Source organism: Nilaparvata lugens, chromosome 11, assembly GCF_014356525.2.
Source record: "Nilaparvata lugens isolate BPH chromosome 11, ASM1435652v1, whole genome shotgun sequence".
NCBI lineage: Eukaryota > Metazoa > Arthropoda > Insecta > Hemiptera > Delphacidae > Nilaparvata > Nilaparvata lugens.
Window position 1 is genome coordinate 17,504,630 of NC_052514.1, and position 11,034 is coordinate 17,515,663.

The following is an 11,034-nucleotide window of genomic DNA, read 5'->3' on the forward strand; positions in this document are numbered from 1 at the left end:
ATGTAAAATGAACAGAAAAATTGGATAAAACCTTTTCCAGACCTGAGGCTACAGTAATTTTTAAGATATGTGACGAAATACGCGAAACTTGGTCCCGAAAAACAAGTTCCTTTAAGGTTTGACGTAGATTTACTATGTTAAATGTACAATAAAAACAAAACTTGTAAAAAATTTAATTTTAAAGAGAAACGTGTAGAATAAGTCCATAATAGACAAACGCAACCTTGAAAAATGATCCTTAATTATAAACAAAACGCATTAAAAATAGACAAAATCTGTTAAGCTCTCTATTTTTCATGCGTTTTGTATGTAATTAAGGATTATTTTTTTCAAGGTTGCGTTTGTCTTTTATAGACTTATTCTACATCTTTCTCTTCGAAATTAAATTTTCTACAAGTTCTGTAAAAAAATATTTTGTGTTTATTGTATATTTAACATAGTAAATTGCTTTAAACCTTGAAGAAACTTGTTTTTCGGGACCAAGCTTCGCGTATTTCGTTACATATCTTGAACATTACATTACACAGATGTCTGGCCGTGTCTATTTCTATAAGGTTGGGTTTCAATATTTTTCATGATGAGTGCCCATCAGTATCGATATTCTCACATTTGAAAAACAAATTTAATAGGTGATTGAAAAAAAGATTAAATGAACTGAATAATGCCGAAGAAATTACTAGTAGTTCTGTGAACAGTAGACCTCGCGCTCTGAAAGTTACATTGACCTGTTGTTATGTTTTCTCAAAAATAAATAAATAATCTATCAATTTAAAATGTCTAGAAAAAATCCCAATGTAGAATATAATAACTGTAACACAAAGAGCAGAAAAATTGAAATATTAAACTGAAAATTCAAACTATAGAAATCACTATGGAAGAGTTGTTATATTTCATATGACATGGAGTAAAAATATTAATGTGGAACTCAATAAGCTGTTACGAACATTTAATAGAAAACTGCCATTTTCATGCTTAACATCGATTCCGGGACGACAAGGCACAGCATAAAAGAACAGAAAGCTCTCCGATTGGTTGATTCTCGATTCGTCAACCCAATTGGCTAATCAGAAAGCTTTCTGTCATGTCGTACCGTGACTTGTCGTCCCGGAATCGGTAAGTGTGAGCGCTGTTATCAGGTCTGGCTGTCGATACGCCAACCCAATAAGCCCATCTTCTCTGATGGTTTTTTGTTGTGTCGCGAGAAATCGGTATGTTGAAATATTAAATAGTCTACCATAACGCTGATTTCCTACACTTCATGATTTTAGGATTCAATTTATTTTTGATAATATGTTGCAATCATATTCTTTAGATTCGAAAATAAAAATGCCTTATAGTGCATTTATTAGTGCATAAAAATTGCATTCATTGAGGCATGCAATAAATAGCCCACACGACAGCTTATTTCTTACTAAGTTACATTGAGATATGAATTGCATGCGTCATTGCATTCAATGAGGCATGCTATTAATAAGCCTCTCGACAGCTGATTTATGATGGATAATTCCATAGTCTGATTTTTACGGTAATATTGGCGTTCGAAGGAGACTCCTTTTCCTTTTGTATTATCCTTGAAACGCAAAATTTCAAAAACCTTATGTATACGTCGACGCGAAATTCAAAAAAGAACATACCTGTCAAATTTCATGAAAATCTATTGCTGCGTTTCGCCGTAAATTTGGAACATAAATATAAACATACATAAACATAAATATAGAGAAATGCAAAACCGTCGTCTTGAATTTTAGACCTCACTTCACTCGGTCAATAATATTCTTGATAGAAAAAAAAAATTAAATAGTTGAGAAATATTTTTATCAGATGTAAAGATTATCACGAAACTGGAAAAATCATCATATGGGATACAAATTCAAACGTGAACTGAGTTTATAAGTGAGTTTTTGATCTTGGAGAAAACAAATAACAGTTTTTAAGAGTAAATTAGATTCAACTGTGAATTGTGATTCAACTGAATCAACTAGAACAGGTGACATCCTGTACTTGTGGATACTTGTGTCCATCTGTAGTACTGTGGTACTTGTGTCCATCATATACTTGTGGATGTAAAAACTGCGTGAGGTCTACTGTTCACAGAACTACGAGTATAAAAGTAAAAGGAATTTCCTCCATAGTCCGATATCACTGTATAAATTGGACTATGGGATTATTCATGATTAATCAGCTGTCGAGTGGATTATTGATTGCATTCAATGACACATGCAATTAATAACTCAATGTAGCTTAGCATTTCCTCTCCGCCTTTCTCTGCTCTCAACTCGGGCTGAACAGTTGCAACAGTTGCCAGTATCACAGTATGTCTTGTAGGAAGTTGGCTTTTGATGATAGTAGTTGTTTACAACAGATACAACAGATGATTAGCATTGTTGATACAACAACCCAAACGGTCATTACCCGTTTTTACAATGATATCTCGCCGTCATGAACGGACAGGACAGAATTTACTCTGATAGACAGTTTCAGAGGAGGTTGTAGTTTAAGCGCGAGGTCTACTGTTCACAGAACTACTAGTATTCTTCAATTGAGAAATCGAACTTGAATTCTTGTAATTGACTGCTGTCATTTTGTTGGGTGTCTTTGGCAAGAGTGATATCTCAAAAGTGCGAGAATTTCAAATATTCGTTATTTGTGTTTATTATATAAAATTATCAACACATATAAAATAATATTAACATATTGCCATTTAAAATCTAACTCCTCAACCATTACTTTAACCTTCAAAACCTAATTGAACAGAACCTAAAAGGTTATGTTCGTAAACTAGACAAATTGAAACTTGCAGTTCTGAGGCACTCCCATTTTGTCCATAGAAATAATTTGAATCACAGAACTCGTGTGCACACACGACATACCCCATTCATACCCCAATTAGGATGAAATGAAATAAATCAATGTATAAATAAGTGAAAATGAATGATTATTTGCAGTTGCAGAAGGAAGACCCAAGCAGCAGTCCCCCCACTCCGGACTATCCAGGCTTGGAGTACCCTCCCGTGTTCGAGCCAGGCACCTACAGTCTGTCAGACGCATCGACCATCCTGAGGGGTCGAGGGGGTAATCGTGACCCTCCCTCGAACAGATGATGTCGGCTGTGGCATAGCAACTTATATCCCCGTCCCCTGCGCGAGGGACTCATCTAGCTGTTCGTTGTAACTACAAATTGTTATTACTAGTAATTATTGTAACTTGTGACAAAATGTAACTTGTATGGTGGTTATAAGCAGCGAACTGTAGTGAGATTCAGGTTATTAAGTCAGCATCTGATTAATATTGGTTTGCTATCCCTGTCTGTCATTAGACATTGCAGATAGCTCTATCCTTTTCCAGTTCCACATCAGTGTCAAATTGTTTGTAAACTGTGTGGAAATATGATGATCTACCAAAATATTTCATCTCAATTATGGTAATTTGTTATCAAATCTTGGAAAAATATAATTTCTTTACAAATAAAATAGGCCTATAATCTAAAAAGATTTTATTAACATTGACAAGAATCAACAATTACAAACAGATGAGATTCACTGGGATAACTTGAATCATAACTATCTACTATAGATGGAAAAGGAAAAGCGGCAACACTGGCACATTTATGCTATAATTTGCACTGACTTTATATGGTGAATCTCCCTCCATGTCGCTTCTCACAGCCGCCACATTCTATGCATGTTAAACTTTGTTGTTCCTAATAGCTTTAAAACCAAATTGTGTGTGTCTCAGTATCCTACTATTCTTAGCTCTACTTTGATGATTGAGATGATGGTGATTATCATGATAACTATTCGTCGGACGAAGCAATCAAATAATACAATAGTTATATTGTTATAGTTAATTTAATATTGTTATATAGTCAATTTAATAATACAATCAAATAAGAAGAAACAGGCCGTTGTCTAAAACTCCAATTTGAGAATTTTATCTCATACTGCCAAAATATTAGGTAATATACTAGTGTATTTCTAGTGTATGATGACATACAGTTCCGCTGCCACCTTGAATAAATAAATGGTGGATGCGCTCCTCACAATTATTGTTGAATCCTTTTCTTAGGCAGTTTAAATATTCAACCTGGCTGAAGCGTGAAAATAACAAGATTTTGCTTTCTGGCTGCTGTTTATGTTCCTGACAACTAAATAAGAGTTTTTAAAGGTCCACTTTATGGCTGGATCAATATGAATGGCTCTAACAGATCAAATAATTATTGAATTTCAGGACAATTTATCATTATGAGGCACGATCTTGGCCAGGTAAAGTTTGGTTTCCAAGCAAACATCTATTTTTATTGGTTTCAGTTATTGATTGCTGAGCGATCTGATCGACTAAAAAGAGTACTGCTCCACAAGCAGTATTTCACTGTTTGTTTTCGCCAGTACATTATACTGCTGATGATAAGCTGATGCGTTCTATTTACTGCTCAATATGCAGTAATATACCTGTCATCAAGTGCCACATTTGTAAAGTGTGTGAGTAGACTGTCTCATCACATTCTGTAATGAATAGACTATAGACATTCTGGCTATTCGAGAATGTTCACAACATGAATGCCAGTGATCTCAAAGAGACTCCAGCTCTAAGACTTCGTGGAGAAGAACATGAACAGGGAGGCCAGCAAGTGCAAAGTGATAATCACTGTCTGTCATGATATTTGAGTGTGGTCATATAATCTGTTATTTGGTTTCAATATGATGGTGGTATGTTCTTATGTAGTATTCTCTGCTGATTTTTTCTTCCTTTGGCAGACTTGACCTGATTATTAGGTATAAGCTGATTCTTGTCGTTGGCTCCACGATTATTTACTGCTCAATATGCAGTAATATACCTGTCATCAAGCGCCGCATTTGTAAAGTCTGAGAGTAGACTGTCTCGTCACAGCTGACGTTAGAGGTGAAATTCTTGGATGATCGCAAGACGGATCGAAGCGAAAGTATTTGCCAAGTATATTCCCGTCGATCAAGAACGAAACTTAGAGGTTTGAAGGCAGTCAGATACCGCCCTATCTCCAACCATAAACAATGCCTGCCAGCGATCCGCCGGCGTCTTTTCCGATGATCTGCCGGCAGCTTCCGGGTTCCGGGGGAAGTATGTTTGCAAAGCTGAAATTTGAAGGAAGGGCAACACCAGAAGTAAATTGACTTAATTGAGTAATTGCGGCTTAATTTGACTCAACACGGGAAAACTCACCAGGCCCGGACACCGGAAAGATTGATAGCTCTTTCTTGATTTGGTGGGTGGTGGTGCATGGCCGTTCTTAGCTGGTGCAGCGATTAGTCTGGTTAATTCCGATAACGAACAAGCCCCTATCCTACTAACTAGACGTATCTTGTATCAGCAATCGTGCTACCAGCGATCATATCTCTTCTTAGAGAAACAGGCGGCTTCCACCAGCTGCTCCTTTAGGAGTATTTATAACAGCCTGTAAATCAAAATTGAATGGCAGTGTTGCAGGGTCGTTTTTGGCTGCTTCCTTGTCTTCATTTGTATACTGACGAGCAAGTTATTTTCTTTGCAAATGTGAGAGAAAAACCTCTTTGAGTTTTCACTTTTTTCTTTATTTGCAACACAAGTTTTACAAAGATCTTTCTACGGTTTATGAAATTTCAACTTGAAACAACGGAAAACTTTTCTGTGTTTCTCTAAACTAACTGGTAGCTGTGTGGTCTCACTACACTTCTCCTTGTATTGTGCATAATACCAATATTCAGAGACGAATCTAAGAACGTATACTCTGTTGATTTTCTATAATAATGTGATTCCAAAGTGGGAAAAGAGCGTATGTGCTCAATAATTATTAATGCTTCTCTCTCATCACTTATTTTTTGTGGTGGAGTTTTTTTACCTCTCATCTCTGACATCGAATATCCGGTTTCATTCATATCTGCAATTGCTCCTAGCACCTTCAGGTATATTTAGAACATCCAAGAAAAACTCTGCAAACAATCTTCTTTTCACCATTAACTGTAAAAGTGTAACATTCCGTTGTCCCATGCCGAGAATTCTCTGTTGTCCTTATTTTTGGTTTGCCAATCATCACATGTTTTGATATAAATTAACGTTGTAGTGTCAGATTCTCTAACTGTTTGTATAAATCACTTCTCACATCCAATGGAACTAGAGCTGAACAAAGATGCTTAGGTTTTTCCAAACAACAGGGTTCTATTTGTGGTCTAGCTGCAATAGTTTTTCCTTTCACAGTTGTGTATGTCTGTCCTGTAACCATCTTCTGCTTTTAAACGTTTCTTTTCCACTTATTGATTCAAGTGTAAGTTATAGACTATTAAAACAAATATATTTGTTAATATTATTATGCTATTCAAATTTACAAATGAGTATTTTATTCATTTTATTCACTGGCTTTCGCCAGTATACAACAGTAACTTGGTAAGAAAGTGACTGCAGTAAACTAACGAAACATGTCATTCGCAACTTTACTGGAGTAAAGAAATCAACAAAGCATTAGTTTCGCTAGTTTACATTGCAAATTGTGTAGAAATGAGAGAAGATACAGATTTACGAGTTTGCCATGGTAAACTAGATACTTGAAGCAGATGATTCGACCAAAAAACTCATTTTTGCAAAATTGTTAGTTTCGCGAGTTTACCATTGATTGCATCGACGATATAACAAAGCACATAGAAAGTCCATATTGAGATATAATGTAAATACTGATTGTTGGATAATTTTCATAAAAATATAGTGATGCATCAGATTAAGCTAAGGCTAAGAACACCTGAGGAGGCGTGGCTTGGTGATACAAAGTGTCGATCTTATGGAGATTGCCTTATCACACCGTTCCACGCCATACCCGATTGGGTGTGTGTTGTGTGTGTGTGAGGGCTTTCATCCAAATCAAGAAGCACCTGGATGCAAAATGCCGCTTCGCGCCTCCTCAGGTGTGCATCCAGCTAAAGTTTGTCATAGATGCATTATCTATTTGGTGGTACTATTCGCCGGGCCAGCTAGTAATCAATAAAAACCATAGAATAAAAGGATACTGCCAGTTTCTTGTTGTTCTGAAGCGTACGGGTTGAATGTTCCAATGAAATAGTGGGAACATTCCTTTGATCCACAAATCAAACAGCTCAAGCTTCGCATTCGAAAATCTTCCATTTGGCTTTCCCAAACAACTTGACGGACCCTCATGGTTCCTTTGAATGTTGGAATTTCCTAACTAGTATAGCATCAATTTCTTCTTTTGTATCTTCATTATTCCCTGAGAATAGTTCTATGTTTTAACTTTTTTTTTGATACCTCATAACGTCAAATGAAGGTATGTCAAGTCCCTCAGCCACTGCCTGGTTAGCTATTATTTGGAGGTAACCCCAATCTCATCTGGGGACCCCTTCCCATGCCCACATTCTGAGAAGTCATAGACTTCTTTGATAAATGAAAACTTTGATAAATGTTTTAATATCAGATAAAGCCGTTTTTTGTTTCTGTACTGAGTTGTTGGGGGTATCGCTCAAGAAGTGAATTGATTTTGAATCCCCAATTTTTTTCTTGCATAATTGAGAATGCAATTCAGATGTGATGCAATGGCCCATGCATCATGTCTCAAACTTTCAGAAATAGAACTAAAAGAAAGATGTTAAACTTCATTATTATTATTTTTATCTTTGTAGTACAACGCACCCGTATGCAGAGTCACTTGCTGATGATAACCTGCAAAGTGTACACTTCGCATTTCTTTGGAGTATTTGCACTCATATTCTGACTGAAATCAATATGAATAAGAATTCAATCAGATTTCATATTCATTTTAAGATCTTTCACTGACATGTATTGGTGAATTATGTTGCAAATATAAAAAAATACCAAAAATCAAATATACATGGAAAATAATCCCAAAGGTTACAAAAACCTGTTTGGGCAAAAAAAAACTACTTAGAATAAAAAAGAAGTGTTACAGTTTACAAAGCAAATTGAGAAAGAGTAAAAAAAACTAAAAAGACGAGAAAAAAGGAAAAAGAACTTCAGTATCAGTTTAACATTATTAAAATACTAACAATATTACACTTTAAACAATAACATTATAAACTGAAAAAAATGTCGCGCTTACCTGTAAAAAAAGTGTACTACTGTGCAGGCCTGCAGTTCAAACAATATTTTCATAATAACCAGAAACTTCTTCATGTATCAGATGGCTATGTAATAATCTGCAGAAAGTTGTCTTCTGCCTACACCTTTTTATGTCCACAGGAAGTCTATTAAAAAACGTTGGTGCTAGAAAATTGAAGAATTTTTTGAAAATTGTAAGGTTGGGTCTAGGGACTTGCACATTTTGTTGATTCCTCCCAACCCTGCGCATATTAATCAGCTGCATTTCACCACTCCTATAAAAAAACTGCTTTAGGGTTTTATAAATATATAAGTAGTAGGCAGATAGGCAGTATTCTGAGTTCTTTGAAAATTGGTGCAGAGTGATCATATCTTGTTTTGTCTCATAAATGATTTTTCTATAATAATCAACGGATGTAAAGCAGCCTTATATGCTTCCCCCCCCCCCCAAAAAATTTCCAAGCCATACTCAAAATTGGAATTTATGAGAGCGAAGTATGGAATATGCTTCATGTAAGGAGGTACTAAAATGAAAAACATCTCTACTAGGCTTTTTACTTCTATCTCAAATCTCTCTTCCACTACTTTTTCATTGTTTTCTCTTCTCCTTTAAACATGAATTTCACGTCCTTTCTTCTCTATTGTTCAACATTATGCTAACTATTTTCAAATGTTTCAATCCAAATATCTAAGTGACAACATTTTGAACATTTTCTCAATAAACAATCTTCTTGAGTTTTGATTGAAAAGTTTTAAGGTTTTCATCAGCGTCCTGATCTGTTTCTTCACTTTATGTTTAGTTTTAGTACTTTGATTCCTGGCTCAAGTCGGCTTACATCATCCTGTTGAAAAAAAATAACAACATCTACTTTATGTTTTATCTGGGTTTTTGTTCTATAAATTGCTACTTTTTCAATGACTCTACCATACACTCTTCGTCATCTATTTTATTCAGTTTTTTCCAGTATGCTTGCACTGATACCAAGTGATTTTGGCCAAAAATTGAGAGAGCTTGGGTACATGATCAATGTATTGGACCCTTTGACTCAACATTATTGAGACACAATCCAATGAGAAAATATTATCTTGTGAGTGCAGCAATAAAAACACCAAATGAGTGGTCTAAATGTTGGACAAAGAGGGACAAAGCACTGACTGCGGCCATGGAAGATGCAGCCAAAGCTCAATCCCAAACATATCACCAAATTCAGCCTTGTCTTATGCTTCAAAAGGCTTTTTGTGGATGATGTAATATTGCAATGTTAACATGGAGTCTATCTAGATTTTTAGGTAATTGCTTATGATGTAAATGATGAATAAGTTGTTTTTTTTTAATAAATTATTATTTTAATACATTAACTACTGCATTAGGTATTGCTACTACATTAGGTACTGCTTTAGATGAGTAGTCTAATATAGTTTGTAATATTGACGTGGCCGATACAAATTGTAAAGTGTTTGTCTGTGGCAATAAATTGATTTGATTTTATTTGATTTGAACCTCCAGTTCAATAACTTAGTGAAGCTGGTCTCAATCAGTCTCCATTCCAACTTGAGTGCTAAGAACATGTCACTCATCTAATCTAAGCAATTAGATACTTTAACCACTCTCCAATTAGGTAATTAGCTTGTTACCACTATAAAGGCTTTCGCCCACATGAGACCAAGCCATAACAAGACATTTTCTGAAGGTGTCATACATATTAGAAACAAAGAGATTTTTCAGATTTCAACAAAGCTTCTCCTATTTCAAGCCTGAACTTCAGAAGGGGGATTGGGGTCTCCATGTTTTGTGAGCAATGCCTCTTATACAAGAGCCATGCATAGACAATACAAATGTTCACAAAATGAAAAATAATTTGCAAATAGAAACGTTTTGCTTTCATATCAATAAGATAGAGAGACACAAGCATGTAATGTAGATCAATCCCACCCATATAGCTATTGTACTCTTTTATCATTGCAGGAAGTTCAACTTCGACATACTTTCCCTCCTTCACAGACCATCTTTTCACTTTATCTATTGGTTCACAACCTACATGACTACAACGTGAACACTATTATTGTCATATCATTTGACAGCAACTATAACTTCTTTTTTTTAGTCTTCACTAAGAAGAACCTATACCTTTATCTTTCAATTCCTTGTCTGAAGGGAATGAACAATTTGGTATACGATTTGTTTGTACAGTACGTACGGACAAAATTACAATTTCTTTCAAAGCTACAACTAAGTTATAGGATGCAAACAAATTGCCAAATGACAACTTGTAATTCTTATGCTTGGGGATTGTCTGAGCAAGCCAAATAACACTATCCCCACTTAGACCTAAACCCGAAACAGATGGAGCTGTACCCTTGCCTATATACACTTCAAAGTCTATTAGAAGGCCACTACGACTCTTGCCAAACAAAATACTTTTATACCCCACTTATTCTTGACATACTGCTTGATGCTACTCCTACCTTTGAAAGGAATCATCATTTCATCAACAGCACTGAACTCCTCATGTTCAAGTATTCTAAAATTCTGCTGCAAAATGTTAAGAAAAGGACTAACCTTGAACAGCCTATCATGATCAGGGTGACTTTTTGGCAGCATATTTTCATTGTTTGAGATTTGATCTCAATGTATCAAATCTATTTCGCTGCTTACAGTCAGCTATAGATGATAACCTGTTAACATCAGCCCAATATAGTCTATAGCTTGGTACTTGTATGACACCAATCATGACATGTATGCCGAAAAATTGCTCTATTTCATTTTTATTTATGTTTCCCCCCCCCCCCCGGATTTTGAACTGAGTAGCGGTTTGTTTCGGTAATAAACATTTCAATTATGTCATCAAAGAAGAATTTCTTGAAATATTGAAACGGAGTCAACTCTGGAGGAGGATCGCAGTGGTTGACAACACACTCACTATTTACATTAGGCCTATCTACAAAATGCCAAACCAATTTTTC

At 35.5% G+C, this 11,034-nt stretch overlaps 1 protein-coding gene across 4 annotated transcripts in view; it reads left to right on the forward strand.

Moving 5' to 3' along the window:
• The window catches only part of LOC111050039, an 89,723-nt gene extending 85,573 nt beyond the window's left edge, over positions 1-4,150 (forward strand). For all 4 annotated transcript variants that reach the window (XM_039437705.1, XM_039437707.1, XM_039437706.1 and 1 more), the window contains one exon: positions 2,946-4,150. In XM_039437705.1, the coding sequence (XP_039293639.1) occupies positions 2,946-3,101 (156 nt within the window). In that variant the 3' untranslated portion in view covers positions 3,102-4,150. The remainder of the gene's footprint in view (positions 1-2,945) is intronic.
• The last annotated feature ends 6,884 nt before the right edge of the window (positions 4,151-11,034 follow it).